This window comes from Pinus tabuliformis, chromosome 5_2 (genome assembly GCF_031772625.1).
Source record: "Pinus tabuliformis cultivar Carrire ecotype Pingquan chromosome 5_2, CPIR1, whole genome shotgun sequence".
Classification (NCBI taxonomy): Eukaryota; Viridiplantae; Streptophyta; class Pinopsida; order Pinales; family Pinaceae; genus Pinus; species Pinus tabuliformis.
This window is the reverse complement of record NC_142306.1, coordinates 693,903,958-693,928,439: the sequence shown is the minus strand read 5'-3', so window position 1 is coordinate 693,928,439 and position 24,482 is coordinate 693,903,958. Positions and strand designations below refer to the sequence as shown.

Sequence of the window (24,482 nt, the reverse complement as noted above, 5' to 3'; positions counted from 1 at the left end):
GAAAATAGAATGCAGAATTCAATGTGACACCACCAGCATTGAAAGCAAATTTTCCCGTGTATGAAGTGATTATCCCTTTTACTAAGGATTGGAAAATTTACTTAGTTGTGTGTGTATTTTCTTTTCTTGCACCTCCTGTTAATAACAATTAAATTAGTTCTAGTCTATACAATATTCTTGTTATGACATCAGTGACTATTCTTTCCTTGTTATGTGTTTAATTGTCGCATAAACTTATAGTACTCTATGTCTTCAAGTATATGTGGTCGTTTGACAATTTCGTATGGCGTTGTAGATCATAGATCAAAGTTCTTTGTATGTTGGAAATGTTCCAAATCATTCTGGAAGTCATAGTTTTCGTATTTGTCATCTATGGATTTATCAAATGTTGTACTTTCTGTTTCATTTGATTTCAAACTATCTATCTTGAATATTTCTTCAATTTCTCTTTCTATTGCATGCACTGCATTGTCTATGTCACCCCATGTAGCTGTTGTAACAAATCTGAACTTTTTTTCATTTTCGTTCACTGTTTTTTTTTAGTGCAAGATATGCAAATTGTCAATTTGAGTGATGTTGCTTGATCGTAATGTCACTTACTCGATAGGGTTAGCATACCATTAGTTGTTCTATACAATAATTTTCAATGTACTTGTATTTTTTATATCTCACACATTGAATGACATATGGTCTACTTGATTTTTTCCGTTTTGTCCTTTCTTTGTATAACTAGATGCAAATTCTGCTAAACATACAAATTCAATAGCTATAGGTCATAAAATATAATATTCAATGGTTGATGGTCACATTATGTCTTCTGAGTCATCTACTTCCTTTTGCAAGTCCTTTTTTCTTTTAAGAGCAAATGTGCATTCGTCCACAGGAGACGTGTTGATGAAGATACACTTCCATGAACTAGAGTTTAGTGGAAGTGATAACACAATATGCATTGCTTGTTGTGCAAACATTTGTTGCAAGTTGACCAAAGATTTCCCTAGAGAACTAATGGTATTCATGGTGTTAGATTTTGTTCTTAGATGTGTTGAAAAGTATGCAACAAGAAATGCTAAAATTAGAATGTGCTAAAAATAGACCTGCTAAAAATGGCATGTCTAAAAATAGCATTTATGGGTCCCTTCCTATTTATAGCAGTCCCTAGTCTATCTATAGGAAGTACAATTAATTTTGGTCTTAATAGCAGTTTGAAATATTAATTAATTAATTCAATTGAGTTAATTAATTAAGGAAATTCGAATTTGAAGTCTTTGTGAGCATGCACATGAGTTTCCTCCACTGATTGAGGGAATAAGCATGAGTTCTATAATGAGAGAATCAATTGACTTAGTTCTAACTAGTCAAGTCGAGTTAGATTATTTTAACAAGTTGTTAAAATAATAAAATTAGTTTGTTAATGCTTCCATGCATGTGACAACTATTATTTTAGATAACTAAGGATTCACTCATTGATAACTGTTGCATGTCGGTTCTGTCAGAGACCCAGTTGAGATCAGATGTGGGACAATGTACTATCAAATGCTTGACTATTTCTAGTAAGTAGTTTTTGCATGGTTGAGGAACTAGTGTTCTCAAGGAATACGTACTTGGACCATTGGTTGTTTTTGGTATGTTGGAATTAATAGCATATGCTTCTCCTATTATTTCCTAAGCAAACTACATAAGGACCATAGGGAAAGCCTATATAAATAGGGCTTTGGTGGTTCATGAGACATATCTTCGTATCTTCATAGTTCATTGAGAACTGAATAGCTTAAGAGCTAATTATTCTTGTATTGTGAAGAGGATTTCCACTTGATTGATAATACATGGTTGGGGTTTTATGCTGGTGCTTTCCCTTGGATATATCTTGTGTTATGTGTGATTAATTCTCTTGATTAGTTATGCATGTTTCTACTTGATGTTGCTCATGATTTCGATTATGCTTCCACTTAATGTTTTGTAGAAGTAGAACAAGTATTATGCTTTAGGACATTGCATATATCAAATTGTTCTACAGGTGGAAAATTTCTACATGGTATCAGAGCTAGCTAATTTGTAGAAAAATTTCTACATGGTATCGGAGCACAGGTGATCAAACAAGAACAGTATACTAGCAAGAGGAATTCGAAGTTTCTTATTCTTGATATAGATCTCAAGTTCTTATCACATCTATTTCATCGATGGCGTTCAATGGTTTGAGGCTTGAGTATGCCCTTGATGGCAGCTGAAACTATATAGCTTGGAAGGATTGCATGGAGGTAGTTTTGGAAGATAATGGTCTTAAGGATTTCATTGATCAAGAAGTCCCTAAGCCTATTGACAAGACTGAGCTGGTGGAATGGGGTAAGTGTGTGGCTAGAGCTAGGAGAATTCTCTTGGAGGGTGTTCGAGATCACATAGTCTCAAGCCTCCACGGGAAGGAGTATCCGTTTGAAATGTGGAAAACATTGAAAGATTTATGTCAGAATAACAGTGATCAAAGGAAGTTGGCACTCAAGGACAAGCTTCGAAAGATCAAGTGTGAGAAGGGTGACTCTATTTCTACATTCTTGAATAAGCTCACCACCTACATAGATGAGCTTGCAAGCGTAGGAGTCACTACAACTAATGAGGATATGGTGAGTCTAGCACTCCTTAGCCTTCTTAAGAGATGGCATAGCTACCAAGACTCAGTGAATGGAAGGGACAAACTGCTAGATTGGGAATGACTACGGTCGAATTTGATGCAGGAGGAGATCAGACGGAGCACCAGGGATGGAGCTTCTTCATCAAAACACTTATAGTTTTCTTAGAGCACTTTGGCATTGGATCAAGAAAGGAAAAGAATATAAGAGGAAGTAGAGATCAAGAAAGGAAGAGTAGGATCAAGAAGCTATAGTAGTATTCTTTGTAAGTATCAATTTTCATGTGTGTTTTCCTCGCTAGGTTCGGCATACATGGTATTGCATGTGGTTATTTGTTGTTATGGCATGGGTTTTTCTAGGTGTGATAGTGTTTTTAACCTATCCTTTCCATTTCCAAATAGCCATGGTGTGACGGGGTTTTCATGTTTTAGTTGAGCTGGATTACCATATGGATTCGAGGCTCACTAAGGTGGATCTTTGAATGATAGATCACATGGCCCAGTGGTCCCTAAACTAGACCGTGGATCACAATAAATCCACTGGTCTAGTGATCCATGAGCTAGACCATGGGTTGTGGTAAGGCTAGGATTGTGATGCGTTAGTGGGCCTAGTAATCCTTGTTGGTCAATGGAAGAATATATTGTAAAATCAAGAGGTGGATTTCTCTCCATTGGGCCTAGTAATCCTAGGTTGGGATATACAATAAAGCCTAGAGATTGGGTCTCGGTTTAGGGCCTAGTGATCCAATGTGGATTGCGGTAAAGCCTGGGATACTAGGAGACAAGAAAATTCCTCACTGTGTAGGTGGAGAGATCCAGTGGAATCCATGATTTTTTGTACTAATGATCAGGTGGAGATCATGGTAAAGGTTGTTATTACATTTTCATTGTGTTGGCCTAGTGATCGGGTGGAGATCATCGTAAAGCTTGTTATTACATGTTCCTTGTGTCGGCTTAGTGATATGGGATGGATTACAGTAAAGCCTGGTTTCTATTGATGAGGGTGAGGTGGTTTAGCCTCGGGATACCCCAGTTGGTTCTTTTGGTTTGAGTCCCACATATGTGCTTGGAATATGGCACGAGGATGAATGGATGAAGAGAGATTTGGCTCAACCATTCTATGGTCAAGTGGAATGGGGTAGTCCCATCCTGGGTTTGGATTTTGCATCATAAATATGAGGTTAATTTTCCTTGTATTTCTATGAGTATTATATTGGTTTATACGTGGATCATATGGTTGTGATTTCATTAGTATTTCTGTTAATATTATGTTGGTTATGTATGTGTTTTATGACAGTGGCTATGTATGGCTCTCATCATGTTTTTACTTGTAAATGAATGGACAATGTATCTATGACCTAATAGATGATAATGCAGCAAATGATATGAGGGAACAATGGTTCTTAGCGATTCTTAGATAAGTATGAGATCCCTATTCTTAAATATGTTGTTTACACCTGTAGATTACATATTTGTGACGTGTTTGATGAAATATATGTCATGCCTAGTAGCGGTCCGGTTAAGGGCTTGTTCAAGTAATTAATTTTGTGTCATTGTTTCCTTGTCATCTTGCTGATCTAAAGGTTTCATTCAATTTTGGGCAGTGACCTGGGCTCTGGGCCTGAAAAAGTGGCTCAAATCCTAGGGATGGTGGCACAACACTGAGTAAAATAGTCCCCGAACACTGGCATGCCTTGTCATGAGAGCGTCTAGAGCCTCCTAGACACAGGAAGGCCTATAGCATGAGAGTGTCCATAGGTCAAGTGGTCAAAAATTTCAGTGGGACCTAGGGGCTAGCTACCTGAGAGGTTGGAAAGGTTCCTTGGAGTCTTTTAGCTGATGTGGAAGGTTTGTATGTTGTTTTTCCGTCGATTCCACTTCCTTAAGTTCATATGGGAGGTTGAATCCAATCATAGTAGCCTCTTGTCACATGTTCACCTTGGTTGGCCGGTTATTTGGGTAGATGTGGGAGGATGGTGTTACAAGAACTTAGTAAGGGGTTTTCCATCTTTATAATTTCATCTGTAGCAACTATTACTTCAGTAGTACAACTCTTTTTATTCTTTTCTCATTATGTGTTATGGAGAGAAGCTCTTTTCAGTACTTCAATGTGGAATTGTTGTATGTTTTTGTGCTTGGATTTTAGGTGGAGTACAAGGCATTGTTGTCTGAGTTCTTTCGTTGTTGACATTTTCATGACTTTTTGTTGGGAGTCATTTTGTTGCATGAGAATTTCTTTATAGGAGAATTGTTTCTTTGTAGGAGAAACAAGCCACTCTTGTGTTAAAAATTCGGATGTACTCATTTGCCACTGAAATCAATAGAGCGGTCTACTTTTTGGAGTAGGGCTAGACATGTAGCCTATGAAGGGTGAACTCTTCCATCAAATATTGATGTCCTCTCTTCATGTTTTTCATTTTGAGTTTCATATGAATGTGTTTATTTTTAAAGTTCATGTGAAAACCAAACTCAACATTTTGAAGAGTTTGTGAAACTTGTTTATCTTTAAAGACCCATTTTGTTTACTTGCAAAGCATAAGAGGATGGTCAAGTTTTGAGAGTGAAAGTTATCCTCCATTTTGACATCAAGTTTTTAGAAAAAACGAAAATTAGTGAATATTTTTTCTTGAATAAACATGGAAAATTAATGTTTATTTTTAAAGTTCATGTGAAAACCAAACTCAACATTTTCAAGAGTTTGTTAAACTTGTTTTTCTTTAAAGACCCATTTTGTTTACTTGCAAAGTGTAAGAGGATGGTCAAGTTTTGAGAGTGAAAGTTATCCTCCATTTTTAGATCAATTTTTTAGAAAAAATGAAAATTAGTGAATCCTTTTTCTTGAATAAACATGGAAAATTAGCCCATCTATGAATATTAGCCCCTAAAATTTTCCATGCTATCCTCTATGGGCATTGGGCTCTCCTATGCAGATACTCGTTTAGTCTACCCCAGAAAAATTTGCTTCTTTTGAGCTTGTATCCTCTGATTATTCACACTACGTCGGCATTGTAGTCCATTATTATTTGTTCAATGTTCGTTTCCAGTTTGCTAGATATGAACTCTGACAAAAGCAAATCCTCTGCTAACTCCTAGCCCAATTGTTACAATTTCCATCATCTCTAAGAATCTCTACAACTGGACTTCATGGGAACAAATATGAAGCTCCAACATTAATGGAAAACCATCTCCCAACTCTTGGAATAAATTAAAGAATTAAAGTGTAAATGAGCACTAACAGGACAAGTTAGATGCTCTCTATCGGCACATGGAAAACCTAAAATCTCAATGTAGAGTCAAAATATTCTAGGTCTTTGAATCTAGTGTTAATATTTATTTGTTTGGAAACCCATTTCAAGATCTTAATCAAACTCCTGATGAAGACATTCTCCATGATGTTTAATGGTTTCACAATGTAAATTTTTCCTTTTATTAGGCTCCTTGTGCAAGTTGTTTCCATGTCGACATATAGTTACATTAATATTCTTCAGTAGTACTTTTTCTCTTTTTGTACTCCTCTCCCTAGAGGACAAGTCTCTTGAAGCACATATGTAATGCACTCCATGGGTATTTTCAGTGATTAGGCACATAATTTTATATAAAAGGTACTTATTTTGGTGGAGAAAAATATTAATAATTATAATAATAATTAAATCAACCTATATCCATCTTAACTTCGGATCTATCAAGTGCCAAGAGGGATCAAATGTCTCGAGGTGAAAACCTTTCTCAAGTTTTGCACTCAAAAAAGAATTTGTATCTTGAGAGATTTGATCCCTCTTAGCACTTGATAGATCCAAAATTAAGATGGATCTAGGTAGGTGTAAATTAAAATTTAACCACAATAACAATTTACCTTCTTCCTACTCAGTGTTCCCTTCCTCTATTTCATGAGTATGCCAATTATTTTTAAAATTAAGATGAATTAGTCACTTGATAGAGTATGGTGGACATGTTTCACAATTAAACATACACCTGTCATGCCCATAAACCAACTATACTAATATATTTAAAAAAAATTATATACTTCTTGTGAATGATAAGATGTTATCATTATTTTTTGTATATGCTTCTTGTTGTGACATACCCTTTTCTTATTTTCTAGAGATAAATGTAGTGTTGTTCATAATAGTTAAAAATGTCTCAATCTGAAATTTGTGTTCACATTATTACTCTCACTTAAGAAGGGTGAGGTGATTGAATTTAGCTTATGGGAAGGTGCATGTTTAAATTGATATTTTAATTAATTTTAACTAGCAATTGTACTGGATGTTGTAAAGGGAACGAAGTAAGGCGGAAGCATAGGAAAGAGTGGCAGAGAAGATAGGAGTGAAAATTTTATGTGAGAGAGAGTTTGAAATCTCAATTTTGTGAGAGAGAGTTTGAAATCTGAATTTTGTAGAATTGAGTTATATCATTAACTGTAATTTACATACTCAAATTTTAAACTATTCGAGTAAGAAAAGAGTAAGGGAAAAGAGAGAAGAAGAAGAGATATTTTATAAGGCATAATTATATCAGGAATATTATTGGAAAAAAATTCACACATTCACAAAATGTAAGTTTAATCTTGAAATTAAAAGGAATATGAGATAATAACAGTCAATGCTAACCAATAATAGTATCCTTAATCAACATTTTAGTAGTATCCTTAATCAATACCGTACCTTAATCAACAATGTACCAACGGGGCATAATAATGACATGGAGGAGTGAAAGAACCAAATATTTTGTAACTGAACAATTTCGTAAATGTCACATAGTGTAATAAGCCTCATAAAGAAGTATATTACACCCAAGTATGTCATATCTAAACCGTTCAAACATCATTCAAAGTATAAAGGACATGTCATTCTTGCCTTTGCTAATGTTCACTTTGCAAGAAGGGAATGGGTGCAATAGTGCCATTGATTTTGGACTTTGGAAAGTAGCTTTTCCAATAATGTGATACATTATTGATGGAGTCAGGTGAAAAGGACATGATAAACTAATGTAGCTAACAACTTGTGGAAGTTGATGAAGAGTGGAGCAAGCAATAATCGACCTGCAAAATAAATATGTCCCTCAAATATGCAGTTGAATTATTATATTTACAATTATTGAAGTTTACTCTTACATTGTGAAATTTGATCAATGTAATAAAAAAGCCGAGGAAAACTATGAATGTATACTAATTTCAAGTACAGTTTGTTGCAAAAAAATAAAAATAAACTAAAAAAACATTTCAGTGAGATAGGACAATTTTTCTAGAAACTAAAGACATTTCAAAATCCTACTAACAATTTCTTTTATTTCATGGATGAATTTATTGTGACTTGCTCCAAATCAACTTTAGTGAAAACTTTGACATGGAAAGAGGGTCCATTCATTATGCAAAAGGACTGGATAATTAGTAATATCTTTTCTTGGAAACTATAAATACTGGCTATAATGAAAATGGTGGAAAGAAAAGAATATGCATTTGTGTGTTCTAAAATAAAAATAGTGCCAAAATCAACATGTTGTAACAAATAGGGAAAAAACTATTGGTCGTTAGCATTGAGAAAGGGATAAAAAATTGAAACAAATTACCATATAGCTTCATTAGCATAAGATAATGAGTATCTAACAAAATTCCATACAAAAAAACCAAGATTTGTTCTATAGTTGAGATAGAACTACCCTAAGTTCAGAGGCTTGATATCAAGGTTCTTATATTACAAAAAAAAAAAAAACTATTAGTATCCATAGATATACACAAATTAGTTCAATGGGGCTTGTAAATACACTCTTTACAACATATCAAAGGAGTTTCCTTAAAAATATCTTCGAGCGCCAAAGGAGACTGGAAAGTAGCTTTTATGGTGCGTATGATAGATTATTAATGGAGTCGAGAAAAATGGATATGGTAAATAAAAGAGCCAACAACTTGTGGAAGTTGGTGAAGAGTGGAGCAAGCAATAATTGACTTGAAAAAGAAATATGTCCCTCAAAATATGCAGTTGAATTATTATAATTACAATTATGGAAGTTTACTCGCATTCTAAAAGTTGATCAATGTAATCAGAAAAAAGAGGAAAACTATGAACGGATACTGCTTTCATGTACAATTTGTTGAAAAACAATAAATATAAACTAAAAAAAGATTTGGGCAAGGTAGGACAATTTTTTTAGAAATGAAAAAAATTTCAAAATATTTTTAACAATTTCCTTTATTTCATGGTCAAATTTATTATGACTTGGTCCAAATAAACTTTACTGAAAAGTTTGACATGGAAAGTGTATCCATTCATTATGCAAAAAGACTGGCTAATTAATAATATATTTTCCTGAAAACTCTAAAGACTGGCTATAATCAAAATAGTGGAAAGAAAAGAATATGCATTGGTATGTTCTAAAAACATAATAGTGGAAAAATATGCACGTTGTAACAAACGGGGAAAACACTATAGGTCATCATTATTCACCATGGAACAAAAAATTGAAAAGAATTACAATGCTAGCTTCATTAGCATTAGATAATGAGTATCTAACACAATTGCATACAACAAAACAAAGCTTAGGTCTATATTTGAGGTAGAACTAGCATAAGTATTCAAAGATTTGACATCAAGGATATGCTCTTACCAAAAAAAGAAAGACATACTATTAGTATCCATATATAGACACAAAATAGATCAATGGGGCTCATAAATACACTCTTTACAACATATCAAAGGAGTTTCCTTAAAGATATCTCTTAGTGCCAATCAAGGTATAAAAAGATAATTTAGAGATTAAATAATATGACAATGATATCTTGCTTACATAAGTACCAAAGATTTTATATGATAAATTTAGAGATAAAAGAATAGGATACGGATATAATTGTAGTTTGGTTTACCAGGAATCACATTGTCCCAAGATGCCACGTGCTTAAGTACTCATCATTGGTGTCAAGAGATAACCTTGGGCAACAGACTGTGCCATTGCACTATTTGCATTGAGTCTCTTACTAAGAATAATATAACTTAATTTTATACTCTCTTGGAATTATCTGTTGATTGCTACTTTGTGCTTCTCTGTGCAAGGGTGTTGTAAACTGCTAATGTTGGGCCTCTTGTAAAAACTATCCTTGCTAGGAAATAAGGTCAGCAAAAATCTAAAGAGGGCAAGGCTTGGAAGGTGTCTTGTTGTAACTTCTTGTGCACTTGCCTTTGCTACTTATCTTTTGTTATTAAAAAAGATATAAAATTTTGTATATGTACATAATTATGGTGGTTTTTTCCTGGCTTATTATCATTAGCAGTAATTCTAGTTCTTTCTCTAGCCTTGGTATGGATTACAAGGTCATTTCATCTATATAGATTGCTAGTTCTCTCTCTAGCCTTGGTATGGATTACAAGGTCATTTCATCTATATAGATTGCTAATATGGTTGACGAGGTTAGTGAGCAAGGTTGGTTCATCATAATGTTGAAGAAACTATTTTTGAAAACAATGCAACTGAAGACATTTGTGTTGGAAAAACAAAATAGAAGCTTATGAAAGAAGAAAGAAGAAAAGAGTTCAAGCAAGAAAAACAATAGGTCGAGATACAAGCAAACACATAAAGACAATATGTCAAAGAAAGTAAAGAACCAAAATGAGCAATGCTAGAGGGACTGGAGAAGGACCTTTCTATTGACGAATTGCTTTCTCAATGAAAAGGTCCACATAGTAGAGATTGGAACTGGGCTACTTTTTAATTGAGATAAATATATCTCAACTTTGAAGTAATTAGTAGAGATATGCAGGGATGAGGGAAAAAAATTTCGCAACTTTCACTACTTTCATTTGTGTCCATTTTCAATGACTTTATCTGAGGTTAACAGACATTTCTACATAAGTTGATGATATTAGGAAATGGTTCTTCCTCGCACCAAATTTTAGTTCGATATATGTGTATTTTATTGGAATCTATTCCACATTTCAATGGTCAGAATAACTTGCTAGCCACAGTTATCCCGCAAACCAACTCCATTGATAATTTAAAGAGGAGATTGAGTTGTGCTGCAATCAACTGCAAAATCAGTTCTTTTTATGTTTTGGGAGAGCTTTGTTCATGGGATAAGTTTAACGTGAGTTTGTAACATGGTATTTAGCTAAGTATTGCCCAAAATTAGAATATATAGCATATGAGGACGATTGAAAACATTGGGAAAGTAGAAAAATTAACTAATCTTAGTCAAAAAAAATTATAGGATAAGTTTAAAGTGAGTTTACTGCATGGTCTTTAACTAAGTCTTGCCCAAAATTAGAAGATATACCACTAGCAGATGAAGATTAGTTGATATGGAGATGAAGCAACATAATTCTTTCTAAATACTATTTGTGACATAGGCTACAAAACGCCTCATTTATTAGTGTAACGGGGCATTGACATTTCATTAGTAGTGGTTTTTGCCTTTGCTAGAATCACTAAAATTGGTCGCTACTCAACGCTACTGTCAAGAGATAACCTTGGGAAACAAACTGCACCATTGCATTCTCTGCATTTAATCTCTTATTGAGAATAATATGTATTAATTTTATAATCTCTTGGCATTATCTATTGACTGCTACTATGTGCTTTTGTATCTTAGGGTGTTGTAAACTACGTGTTGGGCCTCTTATAAACAAGATGTCTATGGGGAATTAAGTGCAACAAAAATAATGGCAAAAACATACATTGAATGTGTAGTTGTAGCAATTCTATCCCCGTAACACTAAATAAATTGGGCATATAATGGATTTATGATATTTTTAATCTTCAAAAGGCAGCTTGTCAGCTTGTTTGGTTTGATTTTAAATTTCTAGTGAAATTTATACTCAATAGGAGACCATACTCTTTTCATACTTCACGAATTGCAGAAGAAAAAAGCCATATGTGGCCATCATTTCACATAATTATTTGACTCCAGTATCAGAATCGGAGAGTGCAGACATGATTATCGAATCTTATTAATAAATTGAATCTTATTAATAGATTGTTAATCATTTCTCATGCCATCAAGAAGGTCTTCGAACTGGTGGTCTCTAAGGTAGAATTTGATCCAAGGGAGGTCCCTTTTAATGGTTATTTCATACTCGTCAAGTTAGGGTTTAGCATGGCAATGATAAGGGCCCAAAGAAACCACCTGTGGCACATAATATCTAAATTTTTGGCCATGTAGGGACTCTTGTATCCAAGGGATGCAACTCATAGAAATATAGATGTTGTGGTTGTAAATGATGCAGCAAGGCCTCTTTGGTCACCAAAAAACCCAAATGGATATGATCTCAAATGCAGAGATCTAATGAGGGGCTCTACTATATTGTGTTAAATAGTTTAATGATTTTTTCAATATTTTTATTGTTTAATAGTTTAATAACGAATATGAAGGTAAATAATGGTGCAAAGTGGCATGGGAAGTTCTTTTCAAGGGCAAGGCTTTACCCCTAGTCTAATTAATAGACGAAATGGTTTTTGGACTGAAATTTAGTAATATAATTTGGCTATATATATATATATATATATATATATATATAAATAAATTCAGAACAATTACATTATCATTACAAATTTTTAAAGGATATTTATAAATTAGACAACCATTTCATCGTAAAAATTTTAAGTTACTCAATCTTTCCAAATTAAACCACCATGTTGAAATATAACTTCAACTGCGCATTGAATGTAGCAAAACCGCTAAGGAAAACCACACAGACTTCCCCGCACCGCCTTTTTCCAAACGTTGTTTTTCCTCCGAGGGCTCCGATCACATTTGCTGATCGACGCGTGTCCTCAGTTGACTTTTCAAAACCACCAATTCCCCGACAGGTAAAGTTCATGAAAATGGGACCTCTAGGGAAATTGTGTTAGCCGTTCGATTGACATCAATGGTTGATGATCAGACCTGCACCTTGGAGCATTTATTACTTGATGTGAAGTTTTTGGTTTTGACCGCCAATAAAACAATTAATGTGATTTACGTTGGTTCGTAGATTGTAGGTAAAATTTTTAATTTTATCATTTTCTATTAGGGGAGTATGGGCACAAGTAAACGTTGGTAAAACCATTTAATTTTAATGTTTTTTATGCACGAGAATATGGCATAGGTGAACTCATTGTTATTTTTTTGTTTGTTCATTGTATATAGAATGCTCATAGCTCATTAAAAGGATATGTGTGTGGGACGCAGCAGCGTAAAGAAGTTCTCGTGTTCGTTGGTTGAACTAGCATTGTAAGGGAATGCACAACAATGCAAATCGAATGAAATGTTTTTTTTTGGGTATATGAAATGTAACGCAACAGCGAGTGAGTGTAAGAATTTTTTTTTGGTGAATGTAAAGAAATCTTTACACAGCAGTGTAAAATTTTCTGGAGGGACAAAGTATTTTTTTTTGGTGAAGGTTTTTGTGTAAATCCCTCTGATAGAGGAAGAAATTTGTATCTGCAGTGGTTTGATTAATGAATACAAGTTTATTTTTGGTGTGTGTGAAACTCTGTTGTTCATCTCCAGCAAACAATTTTTTTTGGGCTTCCCTGTGCAAAACAGAGCATTTTTTCTATGTTCAGATTTTTGTTTGAAATTACCAAAAATTTCCAACATGGTATCAGAGCTTCTCTAGGCTTTTTGAAGGTGTCAAAGAAGCTGAAGGAAGGATTTCTTGTTGTAGCAGCTTCTCTAGCAGAGTGAAGACTCAGTAAAAAATCCAAGGTATTTCTCAAGCTAGTTTTCTGTGTTGTTGTTGAAGACACTCAGTGATTTTTAAATACACAGTCAAATATTTGAAGCATAGTTTAGAGTGAAAGAATGGCTGGCTCTAGCACCAGCATCAGCATTAGCATGGGTATTTTTAATACTCAGCTCCCACAGTTTAATGGAAGAAAATATGACTATTTGGAAATAACCATGAGAGCCCTGTTTGCTTCTCAAGATTTATGGGAATTAGTTGAGGATGGTTTTGAAGAACCAGCAGATGAAAATGAGCTTAATAGGTTAACTCAGGCAGGGAAAGATCTATTGAAGAGCAATAAGAAGAAGGATTCCAAAGCCCTCGTATTTTTGTATCAAGCAGTGCATGAGAGTGTGTTTCCAAGGATAGCAGCAGCCAAGACATCCAAAGAAGCATGGCAAACTCTCAAGACAGCCTATCAAGGCATGGAGAAAGTGAAGACAACAAAACTATAGTTTCTAAGGATAGATTTTGAGAACCTATGCATGAAGGAGTCAGACAATATTGACTCATTCTTCACACAGGTGATTGGTCTGGTCACACAGATAAGGTCTCATAGAGAGATTATTGAAGAAAGGAGGATTGTGGAGAAACTGTTGAGGGTCCTACCCTCAAAGTTTGATGTGAATGTCACCACGATAGAAGAAACAAAGGATCTCAGAAACTTCACAGTTGATGAACTACATGCATCACTCATAACACGTGAGCAGAGATTGAGTAGGAATGAAAACTCATCTCTAGAGCATGCCTTCAAGACCCAGATGTCCTTTGGAAGAGGAAGAGGTCAAGGCAGAGGAAACAAGAGGAAGAGGCAGAAGCCAAAACAGAGGTGGAAGAAACAGTCTGGCAAATGCTCAAGGAAGAGGTAGCAATCCAAATCAGAACCAAGGCCAAGGCAGTAGCCAACTAAGTGGACAACATCATGCTCAAGGACAAAGGTATGACAAATCCAATGTCCAATGTCACTATTGTAAAAAATATGGGCATTATGCAAATGAATGTAGGAAGAAGCAACATGATATGAACAGTATAACTAATTCAAATTTCACTAGAGAAAATATCAGCCAAAAAAATTTGTTTTTAGCCTGTAATATTGCTGAAGAAAAGAGTGAAGATGTATGGTTTCTAGACTCCGGTTGCAGCAACCATATGACAAGAAACATAGCCTTGTTTTCTAAGTTAGATCAGAGTGTGAAGTCACAAGTCACACTTGGGACTGATAGTAAAGTTTCTGTTATGGGAAAAGGAGAAGTACAAATATTTACAAAGAAATATGAAAAGAAAACCATAGCAGATGTTTATTATGTTCCTGGAATAAAATGTAACCTCTTAAGTATTGGACAACTTGTTCAAAAGGGTTACAATGTTTTCTTTGAAAATGATGTGTGCACCATCATGGATAGAGCACCCAGCAAACAGTGTATTGCTGAAGTAAAGATGACAAGGAATAGGATGTTCCCTCTCAGAATGAAGGCAAATTTAGAAAATAAAGAAGTAATTGTAGCAGTGACTCAAGAGGATTTCTAAAGCAAACCAAAGGATGAAAATTGGTTTTGGCACTTGAGATTTGGACATCTCAACTTTGGAGGTCTTAATTTGTTGTGTAGAAAAGGAATGGTAAGAGGATTACCATTGATAGAGAAACCAGACAGCCTTTGTGAAGGTTGTATCTTGGGGGAAACAACATAGAGAAAGTTTTCCATCAGGGAAAAGCATAAGGTCAAAAGCACCCTTAGAAATTGTCCACTCAGATTTATGTGGACCGATGAAAACTCCATCACTTGCAGGCAGCCACTACATATTAACATTCATTGATGATTTTACAAGAAAAACTTGGGTTTATTTCTTGAAGAACAAAAGTGAAGTGTTTGAAAGATTTTGCAATTTCAAGGCACTTGTGGAAAACCAAAGCGGGTTGCATATCAAAGTTTTGAGAACTGATAGAGGAGGTGAGTATATCTCCAAGGAATTTGTATATTTTTGTAGAGAAAATGGAATTCATAAACAATTTACAGCTAGGTACACCCCGCAGCAAAATGGAGTTGCTGAAAGGAAGAATAGGACAATCATGGATATGGCGAGGAGCGTGTTAAAGGCAAAGAATTTGCCAAATGATTATTGGGCTGAAGCTGTACACTGTGCAGTGTACATTTTGAATAGATGCCCTACAAAAGTAGTCATGAACAGAGTGCCAGAAGAAGCATGGAGTGGGACAAAGTAAGGAATCACCCACATGAAAGTTTTTGGATGTGTTTATGCACACATTCCAGATCAGCTAAGGAAGAAATTGGACAGCAAAGGGGAGAGATGTATTTTCATTGGATATAGTGAGGAATCCAAAGCTTACAGGTTGTATAACCCATCCACTAAGAAGTTTTTTGTGAGTAGAGATGTTCAGTTCATTGAGGAAAAAGCTTGGGATGGAAGCATAGAGAAAACAGTGAATGTTAAAAATTGTTTGTCTCATGATGTAAATGATGAGGATATGGCTAAAATACATCACCAAACAACAGCACCAACACAAGGACAGCAAGGGACACCCTTGAGGAGAAATGAAAGTGATTCTCCAAGCACACCACAAGGAGGAAATTCAAGTGCTTCTTCAAGCACCTGTACACCAAATGAAAGAGGTAAGAAGTTCAGAAATTTAAATGATATTTATGAGCAAGAGGCAGCAAATGAAGGTATGAATTCTTTGTTTGCATTATATTGTCATGTTGATGACCCAATTCATTTCGATGAAGCAATTAAGGATAGGAAACGGATAGAAGTTATGGATGAGGAGCTTAATTCCATAGAAAGAAATAAGACATGGGATTTAGTTGAACTACCAAAAGGGAAGGAAGTCATTGGAGTTAAATAGGTCTACAAGACCAAGAGTAATGCAGAAGGCAAAATAGAAAGACACAAGGCAAGACTTGTTGTCAAAGGATATAAGTAGCAGTATGGGAGAGACTATGAGGAAACTTTTGCAACGGTTGCAAGAATGGAAACCGTGAGAGCAGTGTTGTCCATAGTAGCACAAAACAAGTGGAAAGTTTACCAAATGGACGTGAAGTCAACATTCCTAAATGGAGTGTTAATGAAAGACGTTTACGTTGAACAACCTCTAGGCTATGAAAAGAAAGGCCAAGAGCACAAAGTGTGCAGATTGAAGAAAGCTCTTTATGGGCTGAAGCAAGCACCAAGATCATGGTACAATAGGATAGACTCCTATCTACTGGAAAATGGATTTGAAAAGTGTGAGGGAGAACCCACCCTCTACATAAAAGAAAAGGATGGTAAATTACTAATTATTGTGTTATATGTTGATGATGTTATTTTCACAGGTAATGATGATTACCTTATTGAAAATTTCAAAACAGTCATGAAAGAAGAATTTGAGATGACTGACATGGGTTTGCTGAGATACTTCTTAGGAATAGAAGTAGATCAAAACGAAAATGGGATTTTTATCTCACAAGCAAAATATGTTAATGAAGTGTTGAAAAGATTTAACATGCAGGATAGCAAGGCAGCAATCACTCCCACAGTGATGGGAAAAAAACTCAGCAAAGAGGATAGCAGCAAGGATTTTGATCCTAGTTTGTACAAGAACATAGTTGGAAGCCTCGTGTATTTGATTGCAACTAGGCTGGATATAATGCATGCTGTTAGTTTAATTTCCAGATTCATGGAGAGGCCAAAAGAAGCACATTGGCAGGCAGCAAAAAGAATTTTGTGGTATGTTGAAGGTACTAAAAGGTTCGACATTTTATATACTACTTCAGAATGTTCAGATTTAATTGGACACACTGATAGTGATTGGGCTAGAAGTGTAGATGATCGGAAAAGCACATCCGATTATGTTTTTCACATGGGTTCAGGAGCCATTTCATGGGATTCTAAGAAATAGCCTATTGTAGCGTTGTCTACAGCAGAGGCACAGTTTGGATGAGAAGGATGTTAAGGAGCTTATGCCAAGAGCAAGAAAAAGGAACAATGATTTTTTGTGACAATAGCTTAGCTATTGCATTATCCAAGAATGCAGTGTTTCATAAGAGAATGAAATACATTGACACAAAGTTTCACTACATCAGAGAATTGGTAAACAATGGAGAAATTGTTCTACAACATTGCAGGACTCAAGAGCAGGTTGCTGATATTCTAACCAAGCCATTGGGCCAGAAAAGTTTTGAATTTTTAAGGAAATGTCAGGGTATGACTGATAACCCAACAATTGAAATTAAAGGAGAGTGTTGAAATATAATTTCAATTGCAGCATTAAATGCAGCAAAACCGCTGAGGAAAACCACGCAGAGTTCCCCACACCATCTTTTTCCAAACGCTATTTTTCCTCCAAGGGCTTCGATCACATTTGCTGATCGACGTGTGTCCTCAGTTGACTTTTCAAAACCACCAATCCCCCGACAGGTAAAGTTCATGCAAATGGGACCTCTGGGGAAATTGTGTCAGCCGTTCGATTGACATCAACGGTTGATGATCAGACCTGCACCTTGGAGCATTTATTACTTGACGTGAAGTTTTTGATTTTGACCGCCAGTAAAACAATTAATGTGATTTACGTTGGTTCGTAGATTGTAGGTAAAATTTTTAATTTTATTATTTTCTATCAGCGGGAGTATGGGCACAAGTAAACGTTGGTAAAACCATTTAATTTTAATGTTTTTTTATGCACAGGAATATGGCATAGGTCAACGCATTGTTATTTTTTTTGTTTGTTCATTGTATATAGAATGCTCATAGTTCATTAAAAAGATATGTGTGTGGGACGCAGCAGCGTAAAGAAGTTCTGGTGTTCGTTGGTTGAACCAGCATTGTAAGGGAATGCGCAGCAGCGCAAATCGAATGAAATGTTTTTTTTGGGGTATATGAAATGTAACGCAGCAACGAGTGAATGTAAGAATTTTTTTTTGGTGAATGTAAAGAAATCTTTACACAGTAGTGTAAAATTTTCTGGAGGGAAAAAGTATTTTTTTTGGTGAAAGTTTTTGTGTAAATCCCTCTCCGTGAGGAAGAAATTTGTATCTGCAGTGGTTTGATTAATGAATACAAGTTTATTTTTGGTGTGTGTGAAACTCTGTTCTTCATCTCCAGCAAACAATTTTTTTTGGGCTTCCCTGTGCAAAACAGAGCATTTTTTCTTTGTTCAGATTTTTGTTTGAAATTACCAGAAATTTCCAACATTTCATATATTAATTAGAGTAAGCAATTTTAATAAATATTTACGCAACAAAATTGAAAAAAAAAATTATGCCAAACAAATTCCAAAATGCACATAGAATATACGTCCGCGTATGCTCATCATAATTATTTCTTTCACTCATAACTACTATGGAAAAACAACTAGATCTACTTGATGCCATGGCCAATTGCCTTAATCTATATGCGTACAAATTCACAATTAGTGAAAGGGCCAGTGGATACAAATTGAACAGAAGGCTTGGAGTCAAAATCACTTGACTATCCACCATACAAAACATGTGTGTCCAATTTGTAGGTCTGCTGATTCAATGAACTTTTAGCCACAATGTAGGCGTTCATCACTGGACTTCACTTGTAAGCCATGAAATGCTTCAATGGCTCTGGTTGTTTTGCTCAAATGAAATTCTACCAGAACTTCTTCATGTAACTTTTTCTTTGGCATTTATATTTTCAAATTCCGGCCCGGCATCAATTTATGCTTGAGCTTTTGGGATTGAGATTGAACCACCTCCATCTTTAAATCAAAAAATGGGTTTCCAAAATCACGATTTGGATTCGCTTTGGTTCTTGCATGTCTTCTTTTGTTGAGAAGCTACCATGCATGGCTTCTATACAGAATAAAGCAACATCCCACCACCACTGTGATCGGACTCAATTCCATCAACATAGAAATTTGGTTCGATACAATAATGCCTGTAAGTAAATTTGCTCATATCCCGTCCTCACTAGTTTGGATTGCTAAACTATAGGAGTTGTCTACTAAGTCTACTAAGGCGGAGGAATTGCCTGGACGGCCAAAAGTGGCTGGAATCTGGGCAAAAAAATTTCAAAAAATCTTGTAGAGGCAGTATTTGAATCTTGTTTTTGATGGTGGAAATGGATTCAACACCATCAAAAACGTCTAGGATGCAGAAATTTTTGAAGTTTAATAACTATAACTTGGATTTACAAAAATCCTTGTCGGATTTTCTTTAAATATGACTGGAATTTCCATAACTTTCCCGGCAATTCCTTCAGCTAGTTAGACTACAACTAAACTATATGGTTGGTTCTTGATTTTTGTATTTTTTTTCTAGGATGGAATAAAAGATGGTGTGCTGGCAGTTCAAACCATGCGGAACAATAGAACGAACTTCGCACTTCTTGCACCCACAACCATCACTCTTAGTTCCCTCATCGGCATACTAGTCGGCAACTCTAGATCAGGGGGCACGACAACTGCATGTATATACGAAGATGACGACAAAATGGGGTCTTCTATAAAGTATTTTGCCATTGTTGTTGTTTTTTTTCTTTTTTTGATAGCATTTTTTTTCAATGTTCAGTCGATTAGGTACTATAGCCATGTCAACTTTCTCATAAATGTGCCCATTGGCAAACCTAGGCAAGAGCACTCGCAGTGCTATGTGAGCCAAAATTTGAATAGAGCAAGCTATTTTTGGTCTTTGGGGCTCAAAGCTTTCTACTTCTCCTTCCCTCTTTCTCTTTGGACATTTGGCCCCATTCCCATGTTTCTGTGTTGTTGTATCATGATTTTCGCCTTCTACTTCTTGGAAACCACAACAACTTCCTATACAGATACATATTTGTTTCTTTCCCTTCCAAGAACTTGGAAGAGCACTGTTCTCCAATAAATCAGGGGAACGATAAGGTGTAATTCATATGTTTTCATTAATTTTTTATTAAAATATATCATACATTATCAGACTTTTGAGGTCTAAAATGGGTCTCTTAAGAAAAATGTACAACCAAAATAAACTTTATAAGAACCAATAGGATTCAAGATGATGATGTCAACCGTGGGGGATGATTTACCATTTTTGGAGTAAAAAGTACAAAGACTAAAAAATAATAAAATAATAAAACTACTTTTTCAACTCATATTTTCAATCTATCTCCTTAAGTTTTCACTCAAACTTCAAGCGGGAGTACTCATTGGATGAAAAATTTAATTCCTCATCCAAAGAGTAGCCATGTCAAATACTTTTGATGAATCTTACTAAACAAAAGTGATACATACATGAAAAACGTGATTGCAATAACATTATTGCAATTACGTTTTTTCATGTATTTCTTATTTTTCATGTAGCAGGGTCCTTCGAAGGTATGCAACATGGATACTCCTTGGATGAGGAATCAATTTATGCATCCAACGATTGTTTCTGCTCAAAATTTGAGTAAACCCATATGGAGATAAGTTGAAAATATGCGTAGAAAAAATACTTTTGTTTTTCCCTCTAAAATTTGATGATGTAATCTAATATTATTTTATTATTTCTACTATTATTTTATAATTTCCTTAGAATTCCTATTTTAGACCTCAAAAATCCCCTAATGCTAAATGTATCGGTAGCCAACCTTGATTATCTATTTGAAGTTGAGGAATTGTTTAGCGTTTTAGTTTATTGTGGCTTTGTATCACCCAAAAGAGACAGATACAAACTCACAAAATATTCAACCCAAAAAGAGAGGGAATGTTAGGCAAATTCTAACGATACATTAAAAAAATACAACCAAGTGCAAATCCAAGGCATATTCAATAGAATAATGGCAGGTTAAGAAGGATGAAACCAGAGAAAATTAAAGGAATATTGAGTAAAATACATGTCTTTTATACTTGGGGCTGATGCTAGTTGTCCTTAGTGTCAACAGATACCGTTTGAAACATATTTGACAAAACATAAAAGAAAACCTGGTTGGAAGTTCATCCGACAAAAGAGAGTTTATTCCTGAAATTTTGGCTTTTTTGGAGACATAAATTGTTATAATTTGATTGGAAGTTCATCTGACAAAAGAGAGTTTATTCCTAGAAATTTGGCACTTTTAGGTAGTTAATTTTTTATAAATTAGAAGATGATTCAATTGGAGTGTACTGCAGAATATTTTCTGTCTCTTTTTCTCCTTCCTGAAACGCAACAGATGAACTCCAGGCTTATTCAATAATCTAATCCCCAAATGATAGTGATTTACCATTCAAATATAACAAAGATATTTTGGATATCAGTAATTCATTTGTGTCATGGCCATCATCCAAATTGTACAATAAAAACTTGACGCACGAGGATTTGCGGCTGATGGAATCATTTGTATTGTTGGCCGCCATTTCTGTTATACCCTATGATCACAAGCATGAAGCTCACCATTTTAAACTAAAAAATAAGAAAGAGGGGAGTTTAAGGATGGAAAGTTGTTTGGATTTAGTTTAGATCCTAAAACGAACACCATAGAAACGATAGGATACTTTAAAGAAGGGGCTCAAAGATTGTAGTTGATGCTATATGAGATGTTTTCTTATTGACAACTCTTCCATTTTCTCTCATGATATATAATCTTTTTGTTTTTTCCTCTGAATGGATAAGAACAAGAAGTTAAGAATTTATTAATCAAATTAAAGTCGTCAGAGCATCTATGGCTCTTTGCGTGTACATTTCTTTTTGTCTATGTGTTTGGACATGCTACACAATTTCCATTAATAAGAGACTTGAAAAGTACTTTTTGTAAGCAATCGATCTCTTATTCTTTGTTTGGTTTCCAAAGGTGTCATGACCTATGTCTTGCAATCTGTCAAAGATTTGTATCACTCACTTTGCAGCTATTACTCAATACGGAAGAATCTGAATGAGAATAAGACTAAAATAACGAAGGAATAATAATAATACTAGGACTATAGTGACAATAAAAAAAAGAAACGTTGAAAGGTAGAAAGTCCCTGCGGGGCATTAAGAAAAAGTAAAAATTTAGCATATGGAATGAGTTTTCATGTTATAAGATCATATGGTTTAGTTTTATTCTGAATTGCACTTGTGAACACTTAGTCTGGTCTATTTCAACATGTTTATAGAGGAAGTGCAGGAATAATTGAGGGGTTTTCAATATGTTCTAGGGATTTTGTTGAAATTTACAATGATCCAAGTTAGTTAAGTATATGGCATGTTGTAAATGCAAAAGCTATTTAGTGAAAACTTGTCTTTGAATGAAAACATGCCTACAAATCTTTGTTAATCCTTGTTCCCGACAGCTCTTTCTCCCTTGTCAGGAAGGTATTTTATTTCTAGTTAGTTTAACCTTTTTGTTCGGCTACTGAATTTCGCTTGATTGAATCTCCTTAGTTTAATTGAATTCAGTATATGAACCCTCTCAATCTTGAACAAACAAATTGATAATTATACCCTCTCAATAAGTTCATACCAACAAAACCTCATATGAAAATTGATGAACCATTTAATAATATTAATAACATTATTCTTTAATGAAGGATCCTTAACCAAAAAACATGAAAATATTATATAATTTTATTCCCTAAGAAGTATGGTATAAAAGAATGGCTCCTTTTAACTCTTTCTCCTTATAATTGTGATGAGGGCCTTTTATTTTTAAGTCAATTTAATGTTCTTATTCAACCACAAAATTTCGAAAGATAAATTCATGAAAAAAGCATAATGTGAAAATTGTTAAACAATTTAGATGACAATATTTTTAATAACATATTATTCTCTTAACAAAAAGTTCATTATCAAGAAAAATAAAAGTATTATATAAAACAATGCCCTTTTCTTTGGTTTCCAAAGTGAAGAAATACCAAGAAAATCATGACATCTCTAATGCACATCCTCAAAGTTCATAATTTTATTAAATTTTAGTTCATTGATAGAGTCATGCAGGTTTGAACATGTTTTTAAGAGTGTCACATGACTTAGGAAATCCGAGTGGCCAAATTTATATAGTTAAGTTGCAATTATTCCAAAGTTCTAAGATTTATTTCAATTCCTATCGATGATGCTAACTCTACCACTAGGAAAGGCATTATAAAATCAACGATACCTAAAATTGAATCTATGAGTCTCACTCAGTTAAATTGATTTTAAAAGGAAAATAGTTGATAACCTTTTCACAAAGGGTTATGAAGTGAAGGGCATGTTGGTGAATAATTGTTATGACAACGATGAGAATAACGATGATGATTGTTATTGGAAGCAGTGACAGAGCTCTGGAAACCATGAATTTAAATTTATAATCTTTTAAAACCGCGTGATGGCTAAATCATTATGACAACAATGATTATTGTTGTTGAAATCATGGTCGAGCTTTGGAATTAACTTAAAATCGGTGTGGCAAGTTCCATCATCTGCTTCGCCACCTGTCAGACATGCCTTAAGCCACTTTAAGGCTTCTAATCTATGGCTAGGTCAAACAGTCCATGGTCGACTCTGGCCTCTATGAATGGAGAATAAGCCTTTTCTGGAACATGTCACTGCAAAAAATGTAAAGAAAAGTAGCTCAACGACACACCCATTGAAAAATCCACCTTGTGGCCCGAACACAAAAAGAACTTGAAGGGGAACATACACAAATTGAAAGAACAATCTATGATCTTCATTTATGATTCAACCAGTTAGCTTTCTCACTTGTTAATCTATAACACCCATAAACTAATGTTCCTCTCACTTCGTATACGAAGCGAGGTCTATGGGTAAATGTGGTATTGTATTGTATTAGTAGACAATGTTGGTAGAATAGGAGAAATAATAGGAAAGAATTAAACACATTCAATTATATATTGACCAAGAAAACACCATAACTAACTGGAAACCAAACTCACAAATAGACCCGCAGGATTTACGTGGTAAAACCTCGACAGGGTGTCAAAGAAACATCCACGATTACATTTCTTGGGCATTCACTATTTTTATACCAGCCACCTTCATTACATAACTAACATTTCGGTATAGAACTGACTAGTTACATTTTACCCAAAAATTACATAATTTGTTGTCAAACTAACAAACTCCACCTTGACAACGATTTTCATAATCCCTTGTCCACGCCCATTCATCATCGTTTCTGCAAGCCAAGAGAAGCTAAACACCATCGCAGCTTCTCTACTGTAACTGGCTTTGTGAATATGTCTGCACAATTCTCTCGTGTATGGACCTTTTGAAGAGCTACTTTTCCGCCATCGATCA

General features: G+C 34.8%; 1 protein-coding gene across 1 annotated transcript; it reads left to right on the top strand.

Annotated features, from left to right (window-relative positions):
• The first annotated feature begins 19,208 nt into the window (after positions 1–19,208).
• On the top strand, positions 19,209–20,153 carry LOC149161019 (uncharacterized). Its single transcript, XM_089434756.1, has 2 exons — positions 19,209–19,214; positions 19,596–20,153. The coding sequence occupies exons 1-2, from the start codon at positions 19,209–19,211 to the stop codon at positions 20,151–20,153; spliced, it is 564 nt and encodes a 187-aa protein (XP_089290882.1).
• Positions 20,154–24,482: the final 4,329 nt, after the last annotated feature.